The sequence below is a fragment of the Chelonia mydas genome, chromosome 6, assembly GCF_015237465.2.
Source record: "Chelonia mydas isolate rCheMyd1 chromosome 6, rCheMyd1.pri.v2, whole genome shotgun sequence".
Lineage (NCBI taxonomy): Eukaryota > Metazoa > Chordata > Testudines > Cheloniidae > Chelonia > Chelonia mydas.
In genome coordinates, this window is record NC_051246.2 from 67,928,613 (window position 1) to 67,956,408 (window position 27,796).

Sequence of the window (27,796 nt, forward strand, 5' to 3'; positions counted from 1 at the left end):
TCATCTTCCTTTAAGTTTTGTTTCATGGTCTCTGTGTGTATATAATGTCTTCTGCAGTTTCCACGATATGCTATGCATCCGATGAAGTGAGCTGTAGCTCACGAAAGCTCATGCTCAAATAAACTGGTTAGTCTCTAAGGTGCCACAAGTACTCCTTTTCTTTTTACGAATACAGACTAACACGGCTGTTACTCTGAAACCTGTCATTATGCAAGGCACTGCATTTAGCCGCATGGAGTGGAAATCTATCAACTGCATGAAAAAACTTGTACAGATACAGACAGACATCATCTTCCTTTAAGTTTTGTTTCATGGTCTCTGTGTGTATATAATGTCTTCTGCAGTTTCCACGATATGCTATGCATCCGATGAAGTGAGCTGTAGCTCACGAAAGCTCATGCTCAAATAAACTGGTTAGTCTCTAAGGTGCCACAAGTACTCCTTTTCTTTTTACGAATACAGACTAACACGGCTGTTACTCTGAAATCTGTCCTTATGTTTGAAGAATTTCTGATGATCACTTTTATGTTTACTTTTAATAGGTATGTTTTAATATCTCCAGAAGATTCAGTCTTTTTTGAGGGTTTCTTTGCTTTCTATCGTTCAGTGAAAGCAACAAACAAAAAGCCTTTTGTTGGTTAAGGAGGAGTTCCTGGTTCATGCGGCTTTACAGTTCCTTGTTCAGGCCCTGTCTCATTTGAAGTGTAAATTAACCCACTATATAAGTTTTAAATAGACCATTAATTGACATTCTCTTAATGTGTATATTAATATTTTGCTCTGGGACTGTAGTAATATTTCACATCTACTGGTAGAAGGGAGGGTATAAAGCAGTGGTCTGAACCGCTGAACTTGAAGAGTTTAGTGACTGGTGCATTAGTCTTCCTGTTCTGTCCAAGCCTCTGCTGGTCCCAGTGCACTTCTGCTGTCCAATTCGTATTCTTTTGTTTGTTTTCTAACCTGCAGTGCTGTTTTGGTAGCTCCAGATTCTTCTTCAAATGATGGTCCCAATGTGAATTCCACAAATGGGTGCACATGTGTGCCATGCGCCTGAGTCCGGCAGTGTTAGTATCCATTGACCCGCACTTGCATAGTGTGTCTCTTCGTGCTCCCAGCTGAGGATATAATAGGTAGTGCCTCTCCAGTTCCCTTTCAGTGCCGCATGGCCTGTGTCGGAACCCCAGTTCCTTTGTGCTCTTAGTTTTTCTAGAAGAATGACTTACTCCTGATTTGGTATATATAGCTGTATACTGTCTTTTCTAGGGTAGTTAGATAAATTATTACAATTAGTGTAGTTTCTTTCCCCATTTGGGGACCATCTCCCCACCAGGGAGTGTGCCCTGGAATCCAGGTTTTAAAAACTGCTTTTCTTGCCCATGCTCATTCTCTGTGAGAGACGAGCACCAGTGGTGCCTCACACTTTTTGAAGCTTGCTGCTCCATCTGCAAGTCTTTCCCGCCCTGAGCCCAAGAAGCTCGAGAACTCTGCCTCCATAAATACTTTACGGAGGAAGCCCTGAGACCGAGGGCACACTCAGATCAGGGACTGGAGACCCCCTGTACAGCAGCCATTATTGGCAGTGAGCGCTCCTCTGAGCACCTTGCATGCCCCAGAATCAATGGTACTGAAGGCCAATGACAAGACCCTGCACGAGTGTAAAAAACACTCTCATGGGCATAAGAACAGATCCCCGCCATGGACTGCTCCCAAGTGCAGCGTTTTCTCCCCAAGTGGGGCCAGGTCTGGTGAGATGTCGCACGCGGATCCAGCCAGACCAGTGCCCATGTTTCCCCATGTGGAGGGTAAGACCAGGTGCAAACAGGATCCGACGCTGCTAAGAGCAGCCTTGGAACCCAAGCATTCAGAATGCCCACTGGCATGTGCTGCCTGATCTGCTGGTACCTTTGTGCCTCCCAGACAGGCTGGCTCAGCAGATGCAACCAGGCCCCTCTGGCATCTCCATGGGAACACTGTGGACTCCTGTACACTCCGAGCCTTTCCTGTTGGCAGAGGAGCTGAACCTACCCTACCCACAGTCTCAACTCCTGTCTGGTTCTCTCACCGATGACATCTCTACTCCAGAGGATGAACCTCTTCTGCTGCTGCCCGAGAAGCCTGTCCCATTGCGACACTGCAACCCTCCAGTACCGACGATTCCCTCTTTGCCAGAACAGTTGTCAGAATCCGAGGAGTTCTCGGAGATGGAACCCTTGTTCTCCCTGATGTAACACCAGAGTCTAGACTCATAGCCCAGACTGCCTTGCTCCTCGGTATATGGTCCGGTAACGGAGACCTGGAACCGCTACCTGTGAGGGTCACCATACCTGAGGGACCCTTCTTTTTGGCCATACTGGGATCCCTACCACAAACACCAGGCATCATCTCAGGTGTCCTATTGGCTGTACCCCACTTGCCCATCAATGCCGTCGGTTTATGAGGAGGAGGCAGACATTGAACCAGTACTGCCAGCCCCTCTGATCCCTGCTGATGCATCCTCATTGCCTGATGAGGCACTTATTCTGCTGCCGCTCTCTCTGCCATACAACCCCCATAAATATCAGGACTTGCTCTATAGGGTAGTGGCAGACCTGGGTACCCGGTCCGAGGAAGATCAGACCCACAACATCAACTTCTGGGCATCCTCCAACCCCAGGGGCCCTTTTGGGTAGCTTTACCCATTAACCAGGCCATCCTTCAACCAGCGGGGCAATGTGACACATCCCTACCTCCTGTGCCCCCACACCTAAGAGGGCGGAGAGGAGATATTTTGTGTCTGCTAAAGGACTGGATTTTTTACACAACCAGCTCCCTGGTTGTCCATGCAGCAGCAGAGCAGGCACTCCAACACCCTCAGAAGTCTACCCTTCAGACAGAGTAGTTAAGTGGATGGACCTGCTGGGCATGAAGGTATATTCTTTGGCAGGGCTGCAGTTCTGCATTGCTAACTACTAGGCTCTGCTAGCCAGGTATGATTTTAACAACGACAAACCAGCAGAGTTCAAGGACAAGCTGCCACCGGTGCATCAGTAGCAATTCCAGGGGCTGGTAAACAAAGGGCATCTGGTCGCCCAGGTGGGCCTCCAGACCTCTGTGGATGCAGCCGACGTGTCCTCTCGCACTCTAATGACCGAGATAGTTATATGTACTGGGACTCATGGCTACAATCATCCGACTTTCCCACGGAGGTCCAAAGTACAATTGAGGACCTTACCTTTGATGAGAACAAGTTGTTCCACAAAAAAACAGACAAATCCCTCCACTCACTGCAAAACTCCAAAGCCACACTACTGTCCCTTGGTGTGTGTATATATACACCAGCTCAGCGATTCAGGCAGTACTGAAGCCCTTGCCCCCATGGGACATTAATCTTGTTCTCTCCATCCTCACAAAGCTCCCTTTGAGCCGCTGGCAACATGGTCCCTCTCCCACCTCTCAAAGAAAGTGACATTCTTAGTCACCATTACCGCAGCCAGACAGGTCAGTGAACGAGCATCCATGATGGCAGACCCTCCCACCCACGATATTCCACAAGGACAAGATGTCCTTAGAGCTCCACCTAAAATTCCTCCCAAAAATGGTGGAGTGCATCCACCTGCCAGTTTTCTGCTCCAAACTGCACGCCTCCCCAGCTGACACTTTCTTGATGTCCGCCGTGCACTTGCATTCTACCTACACAGTATCCTATCCTTTCACACGTCGCCAAAGCTATTGGTAGTTGTCATCGAATGGTCAAGGATCAAGCCCTGTCATCCCAACAGATCTCCAAATGGGTGTCAGGGAGCATCCGCGCATGCTACCAACAATCCAACATACCTGTCTGATAGTCACAGCGCACTCTATGCAAGTGTGACTCATTGGCCTCGCTAGCAGACGTCTCCTGGCAAGACATCTGTCATGCAGCAACATGGTGCTCCATCCACATGTTCACGAGACACTACGCCATCGCATAAGCGGCGGCTATAGATGCTGCCTGGGGTCTGGCCATACTGCAGACCACACTTCCATTGGGATCCTCTCACCCACCTCCACACTGATCACTGTTTGCGAGTCATCCACATATCGAATACACATAGGGACCATCACTTGAAGAAGAGGAAAAAGAGGAGGAGGTTACTTTTCTCTAACTGGAGGTTCTTTGAGATGTGTGGTCCCTATCTGTATTCCACTACCCACACTCCATCACCTCTGCTTCAGACTGGATTCCAAAATGGTTAGAGGGAGGCTGGAGTCGTGTTGGCCCCGTACTACCTGTTGTACCCTTGGCTGGGGGCACACGGAAACTCACTACGCACATGCAGGTCAACAAACACTGCTAAGAAACTCTTCTGGACTCAGGCGCAAGGTGCACGTGTGCACCTACATATGCAATACACATAGGGACCACACATCTTGAAGAACCTCCCATTACAGGTAAGTAACCTCCACTTCCAGTCTCATAATCACCATTGTGGGTTAAAGCAGGATTTCTCAACCCATGGGTCACAAAGGATCATGGGGGAAATTTAGTCCCTGCAGAGATTGGAGCTCACCTCCAAGGGGGTGGGGGGGTTGGAACCTCGGGGAGTTGCAAAGCCCATCCTGCATTCACCCTGTAGAGCTGGCTTCTGTGGATCTAGTCCTGTGGGGCTTTGCTCCCAGCTCCAGGCATCATGCCCTGGAGTATGGGGTCACAGTGCTGCTCAGGTTTGGCCCAGCTGCACTTTTGTCATGAGGATATGGGTCAGACTGGGCCAAATTTGAGTAAGTGCGCTGTGACCCTGGAGGTCTCAGTGCCTAGAGAAGGAGCCATCCTCAGCCAGCCCCGTGGGACAGGAGATGCCACTAGGGTATGCACAGTGTTGTTTAGTTACTCCTGGGGGAAGTCTGTGCCACTGCGCAAGCACAGAATTAATTCCCCTTGTAGATTTTACTCTTTCCCTGGGAAAAATTGATTCACGCACCCCTCCCTGGCAGCGGTGTATGGGGGTGGGGGGGCATGTCTGGTTTGGGCATTAGGAGCAGCCAGGGTAGTCACAAATCACCACATTGGGAAGCAGCGCTGAGCTCTCTCTTTCTGGCTCTCACTCACTATCGTGGTTTGCTCAGGGATGGGCAGCGCTATAGATGCCCCAGCGCTATAGACACCCCAGCCAATGGCTCCTAGCATGCACTGGGCTCCAGCTGCTAGTTCCAACTGGGTGGGTGGGAGAGACACTTCCTCTTCCCCTGCACTGGCCACTCCCGGGGCAGGATCAGACCTATCTCCGGGAACCTCATCACTCCCCAGCCTGTCTTCCCAACCCCCATGCATCCTGACCCCCTCATATACACCCAGACTCCCCCTGCATCCAGACCACCCGCCAACCCCCACCCCCTGTATCTGAGCCCCAACCACCTTCACTTGGACCCCCCAACAGAGTCCCATTCTCCCTACACCCAGAATCCCCAAACAAGCCCATGTATCCACATCCTACCCCCCAGACTCCCAGCTGAGCCACCCGCACCGTGATTGCTCCACACACAACCCTCTCATTCCATACTTGGATTCCCCCCCACCACTAAGCCCCTCCACACTTGGATCCTGCCGGGTTGCGCCTGCTTGCTTCACATCTGGATCCGGGGCGGGGTAGGGCTGGGTAAGTGTGTCTGTGAGACTCTGTCCCGCTCGCTTGCTGTGGAGCCATATAGATGTGTTAATATGCCTAGTAAGGAATCAGTTTGTCAAAAAAACATTTTCTGAATCTTTTTTGTTGCTTGTATTGTTAGACATACTTGCTGAAAGGTATTTTGAAATAAATTACCAAAATAATTGAAAACGGCATGATTATGTTGTGTTATTTTGACAAAATATGCAGAATTTTGCAGAATTTTTAATTTTTTGGTACAGAATTCCCTCAGGAGTATTTAGTATTGACTATGTTAATGTGTTTATAGTGGCCAAGAAATATTTAGTAAGCCAGATTTTTGTTTGTAACTCAAGCTATTTACTGTGTCAGGACAGGTCATCAAAGTTTACAAATTTGTCCTGAGCTCAAAAAGGTTGAGAACCACTGGATTAAAGCACATCCAGTTGAATGGAACTTTGAGTCACTCACTGGTACATCCATATTCTTTATTTGGTAAATTGATAGTTACTAGAAAACATTGGGAACCATTACTAGAAAGAGTGAAATATTGAACTCAGAATTCAAGATTTAAAGGTAACTCTAACTGTCTGATCTGGCCTTCAAGTTGGAGTTGAAGTGAGGTGCAACAATGGACAACCTATGCTTTTGGATGCTTTGAGGGGTGATCTCTGAGCAAATGTATAGAACTTATACACTCTGTTGACTTTATAAAAAACTAGAAGCAGCTCAATCTGAATTTTCCCTTTTTTGGATTGGGTTTTAGAGTTGGGCTCATTGCAAATAAAATCCCATCTATCAGACTCCTTATCATTGAATTGTAGAAGATAGAGATAGATCTACTATATTAGCTTGTCTAATCTATTCCATGTTTCTCTGGGTTTGTCTTACTGACTGACTATGTTTTAGTATTGTTTATAAGCCTGCTGCAACAAAAGTTAAGGCAACAGAAAAGACATGTATTACAGTGGTTCCCAAACTTGTTCCGCCACTTGTGTGGGGAAAGGGACTTACTGGCTGCCGCTTCCAGCAGCTCCCATTGGCCTGGAGCAGCGAACCACGGCTGCTGGGATCCGCGATCGGCCAAACCTGCAGACGTGGCAGGTAAACAAACCGGCGCGGCCCGGGGCTTTCCCTGCACAAGCGGCGGAACAAGTTTGGGAACCACTGATGTATTAAATAGGATTAAAACCTTCTGTTTAATTGTTCCATTTGCCAGCACTTATCAATGTAATTCTAGGCAATACTTATTTGTCTGTCTTTGGTGTGAACAAATATCTTACCTGTGTGTTCATTTTCTTTCTTCCAGGAGTTGTTCAGAAACCTGTCGCATGCCAGTGATGGAATACAAAGTGAATGAAGGAGTTCCATATGAGTTCAAATTCCCCTTCAGAAACAATAACAAATGGCAACGAAATGCAAACAAGGGGCAGGGGCCTCATATGTCACAGGTACCATCCCAGATACAAAGTCCAGGAACCTCTAGGATTGGTTCAGGGAAAGGAGAAGGGAAAATGCCGCCCCAAGAGCGAGCAGCCAACATTCCCCGCAGCATCTCTAGTGATGGACGTCCATTGGAGAGCCGGCGGTATGTATGCTGTTCACAAACTAATTTTCAACACTTTTCAGAATTTTTTCCAAAACAAAACACGTTACATGTATTTTCAAATATTTTATTCAGTATATCTTGCAAATAACTAAAAACATGGACCAGAATGGAATAACTTATTACTGCTATTTGCAAAATGAGATGGTATTGCATTGTTGGAATCTGTTTTGTTATGGCATATTTTGAAATTGATGTATTGCTTTTTAAATTTGGTGGGACCAGAACTGAAATCCTGGATCCAAACACACCTGGACTTTTGGATGTTCCAATGCTGGATCCACATTTTGTAGCATTGTGGAAGTCAGATACAGCTGAGAAATAGCATGAGGTAATATATTTAGCTAATGATAAAATTCATGCCACAATATAGAGAGGTAAGGGAGGCAAATTTCCCTGATATGACTGAGAAGTCATTTAACTTCAGAGCCAGAGAACAGGTAGCTTAAAGTTTAAATTTCTACTCAGCCCCTTCATGTCACAATATTTCCATCCCTTTCAGAATGGGAGATGTGGATGATAGTACTGAAATGTAGTGACTTTGTTTTGATTATCTCAGTAAATCTGTTAGCATCACTAGACTTACAAAGAGATGGTTGGTGGGCAGGGTGGCGGGCGAAGTCTGTTTTTATAGACGACCTTACATGTCGTGCATGTAGACCATGTCTGAATAATGATTTACATATCTGGAAAATACAAAGAAGTGGACAATACATGCTATAAATTACAGAACTCTTTTTAAATACATGGTATGGTGAATTAATTCATTAAAGCATTCATTCATGTAGCCAAAAATTGAAGGAGAGAGAAATTAAGAGGCATCATAGCCAAGGGAGAAAAACTATAGTGATAAGATTGGAAGCTCAAGTGTGGCCCAGCTGGTGACAAATGATGACGACTCCTAATGTGTTGATAGACTATACTTTCATTTCTTTCTCACTCAGTGATTTTTATATTGCATTTACACCCTTTTAAAAAACAAAATTAAAATAATCATTTTGCTCAAATTGTTGATTTGTATTTTGCCTCATAAGGAAAATGTGCAGTTGAGAATTTTAGGAAAGAACTTGCTTGTATTACCAGTGGTTCCATGGTAGCACCAGTGTTTTTAGCACCGTTAAGTTAAATTGGCTTAACATAAAAAGCCAGAAGCTTCTTGAGCCTTGTCTACACAGTTTCCTGTTGATTTACCAATGTTAGCACTGATGGGAATTTTTTTCTAAAGTTGTCTTGTATACAGAAGGCCATAGAAGTCAGTTTGACATTTGACATAAAGTTATCTTAGCTCTGATCTGTCTGTTTGGATTGTATGCTCAGTTATGTAGCATCCACAGGATATACCTCCATAGTAATGTTGAAGGGAACCTTGGCCTGTGTTTTCAGAGCAGCATGGAATGATGTTTGCCCACTCCTATACTGCAGGATTTCAAATTATAATCATAATGGCAAGACACACGGAGTTTGGTGGAGACTTTGCAAAACAGAAATTACGTTTCCACACCGTTCAGTGTTTGTATTGTAAATGTGAAACCATGAGTTTGAGATTGCTTGGTTTCCAAACCATTTTAACTTTTTTTTGTCCCTCTCTCCTTAAAATCTAACGTTCTTTCTAAAGCATTTTTTAAAAAAGGTTAATATTATGTCTGTTCAACTCTAAGTACCTGTTATCTAAGGTTTTTGTGGGGGTTTTTTTTTGCCTTCTCTCTTTCTCTCCTTGCTCAGAGTTTGCTAAAGAGTTTAATTTTGTGGGCTGGATCCAGTTTTATGTAAAACAGCAGCTGTTTAATGTTCACTTGTTTCCAGTTAAGATAAAGAAATAAATACTTTTGTGATGTTAACGGAACACTGAAATATTAATAGGCTCATACATTGTCACATCATTTTTCTTTCTCTTAAGTTGCGTAATTCTTTGTACTTTTAGTAAATAAAATCCAAATGCGTCAGTGCTTTTATTTGTTTATTTATTTTAATGTAAAGGTCCTAATGCCTACAGAGATGAGATTTTTATAGCTAGCGAAGAAATACTTTGTCTGCTTTGAATTTTCACCTTTGACTCCCATACTTCCAAAAGTGAAGAGATCACACATGGATGGTGCAAGACAGGCAAGGAACATGTAGTCAAGTTTTAACACTGACAATGCCTAATTAAGGACACTCCTTGCACATTCTGTGCATGATCCTTGCAGTTTTTCTGGTGCCCACTGAATCAACTGTACTCCAGTTCACTTTGTTGGTCTCTACTTTGCACTAGTTAGAAACATTAGTGGTACGTGGTTTCAAAGAGGAAAGACCTTGTAGTAGTTCTCTGTTCACTAGAGTGTAAGATGGCAAAGAGAAGTAACAGTTAATTGGAATATAAAGCCGTTTCATCCTTTTTTTCCCTTCTGAAGTCAGAATGGAGATTTAGTTGTAAAAATCTAGTGAGAGCTGAGGAAAATGCTATTAGTCACTATTGATATTTGAGGTTGATGGGAGCCCCCTTGGATTTAGAGAGCTGTTATCAGTTAAGTCTACAGAAAAGAATCTTTCTTGATATTAGCTATCCAGTGCTGAAGTAGTAGGGTCATTAATAGATAGTAGAACTGCTTACATACTGTCTGTATGCATAAAGATTTTGTGTACTTTTGTAATAAACTAAAAAAGGATCCTGCATCACAAATGTTTTGACATGAAGGATAAATGAAGTCTGCGATTCATATAATACATACTGTATAACTATCCATTAATTGTGATGAGAGACTGGATCCATTCAAACATTAATTTTAAAATTGTCACCTAATATAATGAAAATAATATCCTTTTTTTTTTAAGTGACAGTCGCCTGCAAAAAATTTCTTTCTCTGTAATGTTTACATTCTGCCCCAGCAACTTACACGTGTCTTTAGAAGGGAATGTGAAGAACAATTTTTCTAGTTTAAATTAAATTCAGATTGTAATTATTCTGCCTACATACAAACTTGAATATGGCAAAAACTGAAGTGTAAAAGAAGGAGAATCAACCCAAAGATGACAAAGGGTTGACTAGACTTCAAAGTTGGCAAATCAGCCATATCTCCCTTGTGTGGATGCTGTTATATCAGTATAAATGTGCTTATACCACTACATCATCTTCTGGTCCTAGGAAAAAATAAGCTATACTGGTATAAGGCACCTTTATACTGGTATAACTACATCTAGGCTAGGGCTTTTACTGGCATAACTATGTCAGCAAACAATCACACTCCTAGCAGACAGTTATTCCAGAATGCTTTTAAAGTATAGACCAGTGCAAAGCGTGGTCAGAGCTTTGATTGTACATAACATATAAAAGAGGGCAGCTCCCAGCACAACAGTGGACCCTTAAGCTCTGGTTCAGTACTAATTCAGTGAAGAGATTTACCAGCTCTCTACATCAACACCACTTTAAGCAGAACCTTGATTTTTTTTTTCAGTTTCCTAGTCAAATACTGACCTAACTGAAATATATTTAACTTATAAACCTGAAAGTGATCATCAGAGGCGGAGGGAATTCTGTTGAAGAGTTAGGGCTAGGATTGATTTGTGCTTTCTCCCATGCTTAGGAAAAGCTCCCTGTAAATATCTGCAAAACTAAGTCTGTGTCTATGCTACTGAGTCTGTGCTGGCATAGCCCCCTTGTGTTGATGCAGCATATACAACCAGAAGGATGTTAGCTACACCAACAGAAGCACTTTTCTGTGTCAGCATAGCTATAGCTACACTGAGGGTTTGTCAGTATTTGGCCGGGGTGTTTTTTTCCACACTCCTGACCAACATAGCTATTCTAGTATATGTTTTAAGTGTATCCCAAGCCTAACTCATTATTCTCCTTCAACATCCTCCTTAGAGCTCTACTTTGCTCTGAGGCCTACAAAAAATCGGGACAACATGCTGACCAGTATTGTCTCATTGCTTCCTTGTCTTTGGGGCAGGGACTGTCTTTGTTCTGTGTTTGTGCAACCTCTAGCACAATGGAGTCCTGGTTCATGACTGAGATGCCCAGGCGCTACTGCATAATACAAATATAAATAACAACAATGATTGTGGCACAGAGTTCCACCCACCTTTGGGACATACTCCAGAAATGGGCAGATAATCCTTTGTTTCCCCTTGCCTCCAACCTCCAGACTGTGAATGTACAGATTCAAATTGCCCACTAACAAACATTGTTTAGGTTGCTGTAGACCCAGGATTCCAGACTTAAGAGTTTCAGGGCTGCTCTAACTTGTGCCAGCTGCCCATTGCCTGGAGCAGTCAGGGGTTGATGGAGTGTTAGGCAGGCCAGACATTTCTGCCTGTGACCAGCCACATCCTCTCTGCTTGCTACGCCAGCCCTACGTTTCTGGACAAACCCTTAGGCAGCAAGAATTCACTGGCTTTATGGTTTCTTTGACCCTGGCTGATCTATCACTAAATGGCAGCAGCCAGAGCCAGCACCTAGCCCTTTGCTTTTTGTTGGTTAGTGTGTGGTGTTAGTGCTATAGATAAATCCCTTTTATTTGGTGGGCTTGGGTGAAATAAGCTAACAAGTTTTGTAGATAGTTTGGTGTTCAGAAGTGATGGATGCCATTTCTGTGTACTTCCCTTAGAAGGTTTTTGTGTTTCTGGTTTTCTACTTAAGAAAACAAACACAGTGACAGAGAGCCTGCAAATTTTCCAAAGTGGTTGACACTTTTTCTGGACTGGCTATTGAGAAAAATGGTGGTTCTGGATAGTTTGAGATTAAAGTTCCATGGAGGTAGAGCTGGAATATCACTGACAGTTTCTTCAGTTGCTCAGTAACTGCTGCTGCTTGTCTGGTCAGAAATTTACCTGGCTTTATTTTTCAGAACTTTTTGCTCTAAATTGATTGCCATCTTTTTATTTTTTGTAGTTTATGTTCAGAGTTTTTTTCTCCCCTGTTTGTTTTTAATGATGGCATTGGGTGTGGGAGGAGGGAGTTGATGGCTGCAGAGAGGAGAAATAAGAGTGACTGTTTTAGCTGGAAATTAGGAGTAGAGCTGAGCAATTTTGCTCCTTTCTCCGCGTCCCCACACTGGCCGTTCGGGGCCGATTTGAAAAAATGTGGTTCAGTTCAAATGGAAACAGTTTTGTTTTGGGTCAAACAAAACACTTTGACTTGAAATGATTTTTTTTTTCATTTTGTTTTCAGGTGGTGGTCAACCTTTTTTTAAAAAAATTTAATCTTTGAAGCAAAAATGCTATTTTGAAATGAAAAGTCTAAAAGGCTAAGGGATAGCCAGGAGGATTGTATTCTGACTTCAGTTCCTGGTTTGTGTTTTAAGGGATGCTGCAGCTGTGAAACTTGCACATAATAAATTGATCCAGGTGGCCCTTTGAGCTATGCAGTTGAGATGATTTGTGGGACAAGCTTATGTAGCAGTATTAACAACCATTCAGCAGAAATAAAGTAATCTAATACCATCATCGTCTCCATTCCAACCGGGTGGAGTTTAAGGATGAAACAGAGAAGCACTGTAAAATTTTTGGCTTACATTGGACCTGACACAATATTGAATTTAATAGGTCACAGTTTTATTGCTGATACTATGTTAACATCTGGAAGACACTAAATATTTCCAGGGCTTAACTTAAACAAAAAACAGCTTAAAAGAAAATAAGTATTTTTCTTACCTTTTTTTTTTTTTTTTTTGAGTGATCAACTAATGGGACTAAACTGAGTGGTACCTTTATGCTGTTGAATCTTGTTGCTTTTGAGACTGAAAACCTGTATGTCAGTTCAAGTGAGTTTCCAGTTGACATTTGCCATATCAGAGATTGTTCTTTAGTGAATCTAGTTACGGTGAAAGGTGCTGGATTAACAGTCCTGGAAACTGAAGCAAATTATTCTTCCACTGTATAAATAAAACATAGTTTTCCCATATTGTCCTATGAACATATATAAGTGTGACCTGGAGGGACTGCCTCTAAGGCTGAGATGGTAGTTCAGTAACAGTTCTTGGCTTCTGGGTACCACGAAGGGTGCCAATTATTGCCAGCTGTGTTCGTGTTTTTCTAATACAGGCACTTATCCACCAGGGCCTGAACTGAGATACTGACTCATTTCTCGTAAGGTATACGGCTTATTTTTCAGCCCAGTGGAACTCTATTTCATACAACCCCTACGTTCTGTGGCACTGTTAATTCAGTCAATCATCAGGAAATATTCTTCATTCTTATCCCCTATCACTACATAAACACACACAACTGTAATTTATGCTTGAAAATAGTTATTAGTATAAAACTAATCAATGATTATTTTCAACAGTGATGATATTTGAGGTTGAGTGTTTTTGCTATGCTCTTCAGGGTAGCCTGGTTACAACTTTTAGGCCACAGGTGTGTTGTCCACCAGGTAGCCCAGCTCCAGATCTTTGTTTCCATCCCCCAGGTCCACTGGACCCAGCAAGCAGGCAGCTTTGTAATCAGTTTCAGTGAACTATCCATTCTCTGGACAGCCCAAATCACCAACCTGTACTTCTGAATCATTGCTTCCCAGATACAAGGTAGACTTCACCTGTGGCTCCCTGACATCCAGTAGTCTTATTCCACTGAATAGTTCAGGGAGTATGCACCATAGCACAGATAAGTCCCTTATGGTGAGCAAGAGACTGTTGTAGGCAAATCCCAGCAGGGTAGGGAGACAAGATGTTTGGGCACTTAGTTGTAGCAAAGTGGTGAGTTCCACAACAAAGATGTTGAATTCCATGGCATCTTGGAAAAATTCCAAATTCTATTCTAGCTCCATAATCATATATTTTGTGGGGCCATGATTGAAATGAATGGGGCAGTTCATGTTTCTCAAAGTTACCATTTCAGCAGGGACTTCTTTATTGGTTTCCACAGGATTCACTTTTTCAAGCTTATGCCCAATGGGGGCTGCTGGAAGCGGCGGCCAGTACGTCCCTCGGCCCACACCGCTTCCAGCAGCTCCCATTGGCCTGGAGCAGCAAACCACGGCCACTGGGAGCCGCGATCGGCCGAACCTGTGGACATGGCAGGTAAACAAACCGGCGCGGCCTGGGGCTTTCCCTTCACAAGCGGCGGAACAAGTTTGGGAAACAGTGGTTTAGACCATAACCAAATTCCAGTCCCCCCTGAACTATAACTGTTCTCACATAGGTACTTGCATGGAGATTAATGTTATATACTTAAACGCTGATGAATTCCAGAATCCTAGTGCTAAATACTGAATTCATTAAAACTTAATGTGTGGGATGCATTATTTTACAATCAAAGGACTGGTTTACTTTAAAGTGGTGGTGATGAAAATAAAAAACAAAAAATAAACATGTCTGAATAAACTTTTATTTAAGGAAGACGCAATGAAGTAATTACAGTATTTCCTGAAGATGGTGAAATGAATTCATTTTGTTGAATTATGGATAGTGAAGAATAGAGAAGTGGTCAATGTGGTCTAACAAGGAAATGGAATTAAAGCAAATTTTCACTGGTATATATCCAGCAACTCTTGTTTGTTCATTTTAGACTTGTTGCCTTGAAAAATTATAAATCATTTTTTATTTGCGAGGGTTCAGATTTGACTACGACTGGAATATAAATTTCTCTTGATTGACCAAAATCTTCTTTAAGTAAATTCAGTATGGCCATGCTACAATATTTTTTCAACTGAGATAAAAATGAGATAAAGATCAGGCTTGCAGAATATGATATTACCAAAATGTTCGGTTGAATTTTATTTCGGTTCTGCATGTCAATACAACGCTTAATGTCTTAGTTAACCTTTTGTTATATAGATTGATATTTTTATGGTTTGAAAGTTTTAACTGAGAGAGACAGTATTAAGAATAAAGGTGTGCATATCCACCTAGCTTCTGAGCCTTCTGCTTCAGATTGGAGTGTCCCCTTTTTTAGGCTTTTTTTTCCCCTGCCTCTCCACAGTGCACTGGCCACTGTTCTTCTTTCCCCCTGCCCCACACATTAACTGTAGGGCATCATACTGCCTCCAGAATGCATTTCAAAATTAAACTTGCTGCTTATTGTCATTTTCAGGTTGTGCTTTATTCAGCCGTTCAATGTTCCTCAAACTGCTAAGTGAAACTTACTTCAGGGCTAACTGTCCTTTTTGGAAGTCGGTTGTGCTGACAGCACAGGGAGCTAGAATGGCATCTGAATTGGAGGGAGTGCATGGGGAATAGCCGTAGTAGAAATTGATTGGTTACAGGTTGTGTGTGCGCGTGCATGTGTCTGTACATGTGTGTACATATAAAGTGTGCATACAAGGTAGAGACAGCTTGGGAGAAGGGAGTGGGCATGGAAGAGACAGGAGACATCATTAAGGGGACTTACTCTGGCTTCTTAAAAAGAAAACGTTTAGAAGTATTAGTTTTTACAGAAACCAGACCAGACACATAGCAAATATTAAAAGTAGCCTCTGATTAGGACTTGGCTCCATGCTCTGGCTATGTGTTTCAGGCTGAGTAAAAGGAGTGCTACTGTGGGAGGGGCTGAAAGTGTGCAGCCTTCCCACACTGCTGATAGTGTTGTGTGGAGGAAGGGAGCAGATGGGCAGGGGAAAGAAACTATGTGGGGCTGGGGGAAGTACAGTAAGGAGCAGAGGTGAAAGTAAACCGATATGGTCTGGTACAGCATACTGGCAAGAGCCGGTACACAGCCGACCATACTGGCAGGGGGCAGCTTCACCAGGCCAGCAATTTAAAGGGCCCGGGGCTCCTGGCAGCGGCCAGAGCCACAGGCCCTTTAAATAGCTGCCAGAGCCCCGCTGCTGGAGCCATGGGGTAGCAGCAGCAGCAGCCGGGAGCCCCGGGGCTACTGCTACCATGGGGCTCCGGCGGTGACTTAAAGGGCCTGAGGCTCCCAGCCGCCACTACCGCAGCTGGAGGCCCGGGCCCTTTAAATATTTATTTAAAGGCCCTGCTTCTTGCCATTGAGGCCCCGTCCCCTTCCGGTTGAGGCCCTGCCCCCTGCAGAGGACTACGGCCCAGAGTACTGGTAAGTCTTTTAAGTTACTTTCACCCCTGGTAAGGAGACAAATTCCAAATCTCTGTGTAGCCTCTTGTTGAAAAATGGCAGCTCTGCACTGAAAATGCATGGCAGCAAAAGTGGGAAAAGCCATCCACAATTCACTGGCAAGCTCACAGAAAAGAATTCCGTTCGCATGAAGGCATACACAAAAGAGTAGCTAATTCTAGACCTAAGAGAGACATCAGTGTTGCTGTAAAAAATCTGTGAGCTGGAAAAGCATTCTGGATTTTCCCATGGAAATAAGCATCCCATGTTCAATAGTCCAACAGGAAATTCCTTTTTAAACTAAGTAGACTGTACCTACTTAGGTGGAATGTATCTGCAGTTAAGCATTTTGCTTTGAAAAGGCTCATCAGCATCTACACACTTAGATTGGGATTTTCAAAGGAGCATAACAGAGGTAGGCACCAAACTCCCACTGAAATTCAGTGCTGTTGAGTGCCTAGTTTCCTTAGGGTCCTTTGGGAAATTAGACCTCTTTGATATGGGACAGGTGAGAAGCTTGAGTATACAGGCCAAACATATTCTGAGATGGAGGCTTAAACTTGAGCTTTAATTTCTTTATATTTATACTGAAACAATGAGTGACTCTTTTAAAGGCTTCAGTTTCACTTTCAAAGTTCTCTAGACTCTTGTCAAGCGTAGGCAAACAAAACATGACAATGATACAATCATCCCAGTTAACGGAGAGATTCGCTTTAGTTTCCTAAACTTATTTAAAGATGAGCATTATTTAAAAAAAAACAAAAAACCCCTATGCAGTCGTATAGTTATTCAGGTAAGAAACTAGTTTATTAGCAATACTACAGCAGGAAAGTAGTATGAAATGAACAAAGCAGTCCATCATAAATTTATGCTAGCATACAAAATATACCTTGTTCGCTGCTTTGAATAAGATTGATGGTCAACCCATGTGTCATATACACAAGTTTTCAAAAATGCCACTCACCCGCATCAACAGGTGCGGGAAATCGATGGTGCCTGCAGTCCCCTGTGGCAGAGGATGGAGACATTTGCCAAGGGACAATAGGTAGCTCCTCTCTGGAAGTCTAACACCCATTGGCCAGCTGGAGGAGAGAGGTGCTGATTAGCCTGCATTCCACAGATCCCAGGATTTAGCCCAACGCAGGGGCCCTATGGGGCCTCTTTTGTCTGCATTCCAGCAGCACACTCAAACAAGGATTGGGAACCCAGCATGACAGATGCCGCGAGTCTAGCCAGTTGACTGATAAGGGGTCAGAAAGGAAATTTTTCTCCCAAGGGCCAATTGGCAGAAGATCAGGGAGTCTTTTGCCTTCCTTGCAGCACCTGCAAGCCCCAGTGGGTTGAGTAGGAATGCACTGAGTACATTACTGAGGTACAAGGGTGGAGCTGTTTATTTGTCACAACTTGCAATCAGTTTCCAGTGCGGCTAAGAGAATAAAATGAACAGTTCCCAGGGGGAAAAGACCTAGGATTTTGGTGATGTGCCTTGGGCTCAAATTATAGGGTGAGACCTTGTGGGCTGAGGTCCCCACCCTGCTGCACCCTCTGTCCCCCTAGCGGTGAGGAGGGTGCTAGGATTCAGAGAGAACTGAGTCCTGGGGATAGGCTGAGGAGAGCCTACTCTGCGTTACGGATTATATGGTAAAGAGCCCTCTAACCCTGGTGCTAGTTACGGATTATATGGTAAGGAGCCCTGTAACTGTGTAACCCCCACACTGGAACCAATTAAATGCCTGGTATAGGAGAATATGCTGACAGGAGAGAGCTCTTCTGTTGCCATAAAAAACCACCTCCACGAGCGGTATAAGTTTTGTCGGCGGGAGAAGTTCTCCCGCCGACATAGTGCTGTGCACATGAACGCTTATGTTGGTGTAACTTACATTGCTCGGGGAGGTAGAATATTCACGCTCGTAAGTGACATAAATTTTGCCGACATAGGCTGTAGTATAAACATAACCTTATATTTTGGAATCTCTTGACTTCTGAGATCTTAATGTTGTGTTAATGTTGGTTTTTTGCATTTAATTTCCTGTTTGTTTTAATGGGGGAAAAGTGTGTGTGTGTGAGAGAGAGAGAGAGAGAGTGTGTGTTTGGGGGTGGGAGGGAGTGCTGTTAGTTATATCACAATCTGCTCTTAATTGACTCATCCCAAAGTGACTGTCTTAACTGAAGCCTGGTTTGGCAAAGCACTTAAGCAAGTGTGTGAAAACATGTGAGCTGAAGTCAATGGAGCTGTTTACATGCTTAGTTATGTATATTCTTAAATATTTTGCTGGATCTGAACCTAAAGCTTTTAAACTATACAGACACTCCTAAGATAAAAGGTTATTGAGCGCAGTCAACATTCTAAGCCAAATGGAAACTGTACTGATGTGGTTACATTCAAACACTGACTTTAAACCTCTATAAATAATACTGGAATAGTTGTCTTCAAGGTTGGCTTTACATCTCATTAAGGACCACAAAGTAAGCAAAGGGCCCAGTCCTGAAAACTCTTACACTTGAGTAATCTCTTTATAATCAGTGCATTAGTTGCATGAACAGTAGTTTGCAATTTCGTGCCCCAAGTTTGAAGATTTTAGATTACAGTTATACATAGGGCGACCATACGTCCTGTTTTACCTGGGACAGTCCCTTTTTCAGCTGGCAAGAGCAAACGGGACAAATGCCCACTTTTGTCAAAAAGTAAGGTGCAGAAGAACGTGCAGGGCTCAGGGCAAGTGGTGATGCCAGCCCCACAGGAGGAGAGAGGCAAGGCTGAGGCGGGGGGCAGGCAGGGCTCAGGCAAGCACCGATACCAGTGCCACGTGGGGAAGGGGGTTGGGCGAGCAGGTTGGGCCAGCCCTTCTCGGGGGGGGGGCAGTGAGACGCAAGAGATGCAGGCCAGCCCTGGTTGGAGGGGAGTGGGCCCCAGACTAGCCCCATGTGGTGTCCCATTTTCCCTTTGGGAAATATGATCACCATAGTTATACAGAAATTCAGAATACACATGCTTATAATGGAGCTGAAGGAATACATTGAAAATGCATTTTTTTCCTGAAAAGAACAGCATTTGAAGGAAGAACATTTTTTCATTTTCATCAAGAACAAAAATTCACATTTTTTTCTCAGGATTTCGCACAAAACCCATCAAGTGTTGATGGAAAAGAAATGTTCTCTCAAAAAATTCCAGCTAGTCAAAAAGCCACTTTTCATTAAAAAATCAAAGTTTTGGGAAAAAATACTTCAGCCAGCTCTAGTGCATAGGTTGGGTTTGCTCAGACTTTGCAAAAATACTCATCTTTTAGTGTGCAAAGTGTGGGAAATTTCAGTTTTAAATGGAATTTTTTTGGTTAAAAAGTGTAGCCAAGCCTGTTGAGTAAGTAGTCATGATGCTGTGTTAAGTACTATAACAGAAACCATGGTTAAAACCTTTTCTAAACAGGTTGTTGTAATGGTATTTGAATACAGTTTGTCCTTGGCTATGCTTGCTGTTGAATAGTGTTCAGCACAAGTCAAGAGCATCTGTTGCTGATGCTTGATGCTCTTATTTTTCCTAGTGTAGACAAGAGTAGGCCTCTCTATGATTTCATCATCTGGAATACAACTCTTACTTTGCCTAACTGACAGGGGTTTGGGATTAGAAAATGTAAAGCCTTGCATCAGTACCTAGATAGTATGTTCACTGTGTAGTAGCATCAGGCCCAACATCTTCACTCAGCACTGGAAAATTGGAGCTCAAACCCTGCAATCCAAGACTACAGCCTCAGATGTCTAAAGATTGTCAGTTATGGTTCTTGACATTTTACATAATATATGTATTCTACAAACACAAACTACACTAAGAAGAACATTACTAAGGTTACAAAGTCAAGCACTCAAAAGGCAGGAGATGCCAGAATTAATGTTGCCTGTGCAATCTTTATTGAGCCTCCTTGTGCATATGTATTATAATCTTCAATTATAATTATTCACAGTTTCCCCACAGGACACCTACCTTATTCAGTTCATGGAATGGATTGCATTCACGTAATGAGCAATTATTCAGGATTTTGTTTTCTTTTTTTTCTTTTCTTTTTTTTTTTCCCATTGTGTGGCCCCAGACCTTATTTACTGCACACTTTTTGAGTCCAGTTCTGAAAATGTAATTAATTTCCTTATGGGCTTTTCTGTAGCACTGATCTCTATAGTAACTGAGCGCTTCATGGACATTAATGAATTTATTTTCACAATACGCCTGTGAGTTGAGGGGATATATTTAACTCTATTTTACAGATTAACAACTGAGGCAGAGAGAGATTAAAGTCAGAAGAATTCATTCATTCTGAGTGTTCAGTTTGAGACACACAAGGCCAGATTTTTCAGAGTAGTTCTTTATATGTTCAGATGGGTGGGGAGTTAGAAGCTCCCCGTGAATGGAGGGTATGGAGGGATAGGAGGGGGAGAGAGGGGAGCTGGCTCCAGGTTAGGGTGGGGCGCCATCGTAGTTCCTACTGCCGCTCCTACAGCTCAAGGGCTGGTGCCCGGTGCCCTGTGCTTCTCCTTCTTGCCCCCTTGTCGTCTGCCACTCTGTGCACCAACATCTCCCTGCCCCCTTGCCTGGGCATTGGTGCCCTGTCTCATTCTTTTTCCCCTACCCCTGAATGTCTCTGCTGGTACTTGTGGTGGCTGGAAGGCGGAGCTAGAGAGTCCTACCTGCTCCCTGGTGGCCAGTCCAATCTTGTGTGCAACCTAGGCTGCTGTATCCCCTCCTCTAGATGCTGCTTGCCTCCCCACCCCTCAATATTTTCCTTGCAGAAGCGCTAGCCCTCCCTTGCTCCCCTGCTTCTGTTGCCCTTTTGTTGAAAACAGCTCCCATTGACTTCATTTACAGTTGTGAATTCTCAATACTTCTGAAAATCAGACCCCCAGGTGTCTCATACTGGGCCGCCGGAAAATGAGGAACACACAATTGGTGACAACTTGTGAAAAGTCTGGTTTAGGTGACTTGCCTAGGATTGCATAGGAACTCTGTGGCAGAGGCAAAGAGAGACTCCAGTTCTTCAGGATAACATTGAACTTCCATTGAACATTGAACCATAAGACCATCCTTTCTCTTCCTCCAGTCCCCTGCTTCATTCACTGCACACTTCCCAACTTCTGTAACAAATGAAGCAACTCTCCTTCACTGTATGACCTTGATTCATCCCCAGAACAGGTATGTGCACTGAATGAGGCCAGGGTCCTGTGGAAAAAATAGTATGTAAAAACTGTATCATAATGTATACACACAAGGGTGCTGAATTAAGGTTACACAGGCATTATTAATTCTGGCCATTACTAACCAATTGAGCGCTTGACTTTGCAACCTTAAGAATGTTCTTTTAATAGGGTTTGTGTGTGTGTGTGTAATATATATAAATGTATACAAATGATATAACTTAATGTATCCTCTCATACTGTAATATAAATAACGTGAGTAGGGGAAGAGAGAGAAATATTCTATAAACTTCCTGACAAAAATCTCAACTGGAATTTTCTACAATGGCAGATTAAACCCCATAAGAAAACAAAATGAAATTCAATAAAGACTAAGTCCAAAGTACTACATTTAGGAAGGAAACACCAAATGCATAACTACAAAATGGGGAATAAGTGGCTAGATGGTAGTCCCAGTAAAATAAGAGCTCACTATCTCCCTTGTATATCACGGCTCTTGAAAGATTTTCCTTGATTGTTTGGGAAATTTTGATCACCACCTCTTTCTCCAAACATCTTGTTGCATCTGTAGGAGAAAAGAGCTTAAACGTGGCTTTGAACTCTCAGCCAAGCCGTAAAGCAATATAAAACCATGGTGGATGCGGTTGTTTTTTTTAAAAGACAAGAATAAAAAAGAGTAAATCTTTTCCAAAAAATGACTCTGAAGATCAGTCATCACAGATGTGCAGAACCATTGAAATGTAAGACTGGAAGGGACCTTGAGAGGTCAAGACCAACCCCCTGTGCTTTTGCAAGACCACGTAAGCCTAGACCATCCCCAACATGTTCTTGCAAACCTACAAAGATTTGGATTCTGCAACCTCCCCTGGAAGCCTATTCCAGTACTTTACCAGCCTTAAAGTTAAAAAGTTTGTCCTAAATCTCCCTTTTTTGCAGTTTAAGCCATTACTTCTTGTCCCACTTTCAGTGGACTTGGAGAACAACTGATCACAGTCTTCTTTCTCACACCCTTTAATATATTTGAAGACTTATCAGGTTCCCCTCTCAATCTTCTTTTCTCAAGACTAAACATGCCCTGTTTTTTAATCTTTCTTCATAGGTCAGGTTTCCTAAACATTTTATTATTTTGGTTGCTTTCCTCTGGCCTCTCTCTGGTTTACCCACATCTTTCCTAGAATGTAGGTGCCAGAATTCGATGTATTACTCCAGATAAGGCCTCTCCATTGCTGACTAGAGTGGGACAATTACCTCCTGTATCTTGCATCTGACACTTTTTTTTTTTTGCAAATGCACATATATTCATATTCAATTTGTGATCCAGTATAACCCTCAGATCCTTTTCAGTGGACTGCCACCTAGCCAGTTATTCCCCATTTTGTAGTTATGCATTTAATTTTTCCTTCCTAAGTGTAGTACTTCACACTTGTCTTTATTGAATTTTATCATGTTGATTTCGACCAATTCTCCAGTTTATCAAGGTTGTTTTGAATTCTAATTCTGCCCTTCAATGTGCCTGCCACCCCTCCCAGCCTGGTGTCATCTGCAAATTTTATAAGTGTAGCCATAATCAAGTCATTAATGAAAGTTCTAAATAGTACCGGACCCAGGACTGATCCCTGCAGGACCCTACTAGATACATTGTCCTCCCAGTTGACACTGATAATTACTCTGAGTATTGTCTTTCAACCATTTGTCCACCCACCTTTCATAATTTCATCTAGACCACATTTCCTTAGGTAGCTTATGCGAATGTCATGTTGGACTGTGTCTAAAGCCTTGCTAAAGTCAAGTTATATTGTGTCTACTGCTTCCCCCTATCCATTAGTCCAGTAAACCTGTCAAAGAAGGAAATTAGGTTGGTTTGGCATGATTTGTTCTTGACATATCCATGCTTGCTATTCCTTAACCCTTTTGTCCTCTAGGTGCTCAGAAATTGATTATTTAATAATTTGTTCTGGTATTTTTTCCAGATCTTTAAGTTAGGCTGACTGGTCTACAATTCCAGGGGCACCTTTGTTCCCTGTTTTGCCCTTCTTCAGTTCTCCTGGGCCTCACCCAGCCTCCATGAGTTCTTGAAGATAATTTCTAACGGGTCTGAGATTGCTTCAGCTAGTTTCTTAAGTATCCTACGATGAATTTCATTAGGCCCTGCCGACTTGAATACATCTAACTTATCTAAATATTCTTTAACCTATTATTTCCCGGTTTTTGTTTGTGTTGTTTCCCCCTTGTTGTTCATATTAAATGGCATTGAGTATCTGATCACTATTATTAACCTTTTTAGTATATAGAAAACACAGTGGGATATTATAGCAAATACATGACAGTGAATTCATCAAGAGGGACATCTCCAATATCTGTAAAACCAGACAAGCAGCTATAGAGTTAAAATAAAATAATTATTTATCTTTGTCAGTCCGTATGGTTGCTTTTGTAGTGTCCTTTTGTTCGAGAATGGGAACCATTACTCTTTTCTGAGATTTCTTTATATAGTGCAATATTTCTATGACCCTTGTGTATCCAAGGGTGTCTAGCTGAAGCCTATTAAAGCAAAATTAACTCTGTGTTTCTGACAAGTGATTGCCTTTTACTGAAAAGCCAAAGAATACCAAATGGTGGTTATGTGGTAAATTTGTGCCTGTGACCTTTATAGATTAGTTCTAAAATCTCAGTCCAAATTATATATATATATGTGTGTGTGTGTGTGTGTCTTTCATGTATATACATATTTATACTGTGTCTCTCACTCCTTCTCTTTTCCGCAGGCTGGATTTGATTTAAATCATGATTTTAATCACTAGTCAGGAAGACTCGATTTAATCATGGATTTCTACATAAAAGTGCATTCTTGTTGGTTGTTATAACCTTAATACATATTCTTCACAACTCAGAGATAGATGTAGTTTTCATTTTTAGAAGGTACAGACTATACATTTTTAAACAGTGATTTATTTTGAAAACTTTTCAGATTAGTTTTACAGCTATATCAGAAAATGAATGATTGTTTGGTTATTTCATTTACCAAAGGTAATTGAAGCAGATATTTATGAAGTCATTGGGAGGTGAAATATCTCCAGTTCAAAAGGTTAATCATTAATATTTGGAGGATTTTCTTGCCATGCTGTATTAGGAGGAGAACGTCAGCAGACAGACATTTAAATTGTTTTATTTAACTAAAACAACAATGTTATGTATTCTGGATTTTTTTTCTTCAACAGCAAACATATAATATTTAACAAAACAAGAATATGAATTTTTGAATTTAAACATTCACGTTTTTTAAAATCAGGTTTGTTTGTTTTAAAATTGTTTAACTAAAATAGTTAAATTAAAAAATTTAATTGACTGTCAGCCAGGTCAACATGAGAAACTTAAAATATTGGCTTCTGTAGCTAACTCAGTCGTCTTCACCTTCATTTTCCCATTTGTTCATAATCTGGAAAAGAAAAATAAGCTTTCCTGCTCTGTCATTGCATATTTCTCTCTTTGAGATCTCACTCAGTTTCTTCCAAATTTCAACAGCACCAGCAATAAAACTGCTATTTCCCTGCATTTTGTTCAAGGCTACAGAAATAGGTTTCGGGGTACTCAACGTGTGTGCAGCATTTCTCTTAAGCCCATCATTGAGAACTTTGGCTGTCACAGTCCCATCTATTTTTTCATGATTTTGTTCATAAACTGTCATCGGATAGGCCAGTACTTGATATAGTGCTCAACACAGTCCACTATGGAGTTCCATCACACGTCTTCTGGGAGAGTTAGCTTGGTTCCTCCCACTTTTTTCAGAGCAGCTGCTGCAAAGTGGTTGTTACGAAAGTATTTCGCAATTTCAACAACATTAGCCTTCATTTCTGGAACACTGAAGTCTTTGGCTAGGAGGTGCATCAAATGAGCACTACAACTGTATGTTATTAGCTTGGGACTCTCTTCTAAATTTCTTCTCATCTTGGATACATCTGCAGCATTGTTTGTGACCAAGCTGCGTACTAGACATTTGAATTTTTTTCCCCACAGTGTGTTATAGCTTTTACTGCTACTTCTTGTAAGTATTCTGCTGTGTGTGCATTTCCTGATGTATCAATTGTTTCTCTAAGGAAGACATTCCTTTCTTCTGTTGTCACACAAGCCCATACAACAGGATCATTGTGGATATGCTCCACCCATCAAGACTCAGGTTAACAATTTCACCCTCTAGACCTTTCGCACACTGCTCAATTTCTCTTTCACACACTTTATCCAGCACTTTGCCTGCGACATCTGCTCTGTTGGGTGGACTGTATCCTGGTCTTAATGACTGAACCATGATAATGAAATGTGTGTTCTCAATCATACGGAAAGGAGAGTTTGTTACACAAACAAACCGGGCAATGTTTTCATCAATTACCTCTTTTTGTAATCTGCTGGTTCTTATCACAAACTTATCTATGATTGTTTCTGGATGATGGAGTTTTTTTTTTTCTTTTTGCTCCAGGTGATATACTGTGGCTACATGACATACATGATCTGACCGAAACACTATCATTGGCAGATAACTCTGAAACTATAGAAAATGATGGTGATCTTGAAGGTGGATAGTCTTCAGAATCCTGTATGTTGAGGATGGATTCTCCTAAACAAAATAAGTCAATGCAGTTATTTAATTATTATTACCATACTGCTCATTTAGTATTACTCATTGCATTCACTGACACTCAGTACTACTTTAAAGGTGAAATTGTAAAAGGAAGATCTGCCTATTTCAACTATTTATTTTTTATCACAACTGCATCTAAAATGATAGTACCGTAGAGTAACAACTATATTTTTTGCTCAAACATGAGAATTCAAGAATAGTCTAGAAGGAAGACAGCTAGTCCTTAAGAAAGAAGTATGAAATAAAAAAGTTTACCAACCTGAAGATCCTGCACGTTCAGACATGTTCTTTTCATCATCTTCAACGCAGCTCCTTCCTGAGAAGGAACACTTCTCATGATGTTGTTTCATTCGGGCAACCAGGCCTTCTTTGTTGCACTGTTTGCATTTTGCACGCATTCCTGTCTTACCCACAGATAGAGGAACTTGGTTAAAATATTCCCAAACTGGGTCTTTTTTACGGCCTGCTGCCATTATAGGTTTTCCCTTCTAGTGAGAGGGCGGTATGGTAGATCTCAAATCAATGAAGGCTATAATCAGAAAGACCTCAAGACTTCTGGAATATGCTGCTCAAACAGTTTCACTTTTGTTTCTACTGCCTGTCCCTCCCTTCTCACATTTATCTCCAGACTTCTTCTTGTCCAGGTCTATTCCACCCCCCAGCAATCTTTTATTCATTGAACTTTTTGAAACTTTGCACTTTTAGAGAGAGGAAAGGGATTGACTCTGTGTACACAAATTTGCAGAGGGGCAATAGGGTTGAGGTCTGTTATTTCTCACCTCTATTATATTATATTATATTTTATATTATTTTAAAACCATTTTTGCTGTTAACAAGCGTGTTATCTCTGGAGAGACAAATCCACAGTTTGTGAACTGCAAAACTAAGCATTTTTCATGGTATCTTCTAGACTGAGCACTGAGTCCCATTGGGTAGATAGAAAGATTAACCTAAATAATCTATACAGAAGCCCCTGGAACCCCATAAGATTGGGCCCCTAATCCATGAATTACTGGAACTCATTTACAAAACTTTTCTTAAACATTGCATGAATATATTGTTTCATACTTTAGAATTAGAATTTATAATCCCTATTCCATGATGAGATATCTTTGAGCTATAATGTATCTTAATTAAAACTTCTTTACATAGATTTTGTCCTCAAAAAGCATTTTATCAAAAAAATCTGATTTAAATTTTAAAAAAATCCTTTTTTTTTTAAATTTAAAAAATCATTGATTTTTATCCACCCAGCTTTCCCCGCCCCTCCCTCCTCCCAATGTGAATGTGGAGATATATGGGCCTTTTCCCTCCTTGTCCAACCTCAACCCGTTCTTCCATCTTGGACTAGAGCTGTTAGGTCTAAATTCACTAAGTAGCATAAATGAGCTTGAATGGAGTTGCATCTGTTTGTCAGTGGTAAATCTGGCTTATTCATAGGCTTGATTGTGGAACCCTTACTTACATGAGTATTACTTACATAAGTAATTCCACTTATTTAAAGGGGGCAACTTGCATGAATAAGTGCTAACTAGTGAATTCCGTGATCCTGGCCCTATGCATATTTTCGTGTGGTGTGAGGTACCATTGAAATATCTCTTCAGTGATTCTTTTGATGGTTGCACGTTTTGACGAGGTTGCTGCCCTTTTTCAAATTATAGGCCATTGGTTGAAAGGGATTTCTTTATTGAGGAATCTTTCTAATTTTTTCAGGAACCAAATATAAACGTGATGTTATCCATTTTTAGGTTACATCTCTAGTGACAATAACTCTTTGAACAATTTAAA

The 27,796-nt window shown here is 41.9% G+C and overlaps 1 protein-coding gene across 26 annotated transcripts in view; it reads left to right on the forward strand.

Annotated features, from left to right (window-relative positions):
• Positions 1-27,796, forward strand: part of SIPA1L1 (signal induced proliferation associated 1 like 1) — a 376,811-nt gene that overhangs the window by 309,041 nt on the left and 39,974 nt on the right. For all 26 annotated transcript variants that reach the window (XM_043548047.1, XM_043548055.1, XM_043548062.1 and 23 more), the window contains one exon: positions 6,913-7,191. In XM_043548047.1, coding sequence (XP_043403982.1) covers positions 6,913-7,191 — 279 coding nt within the window. The remainder of the gene's footprint in view (positions 1-6,912; positions 7,192-27,796) is intronic.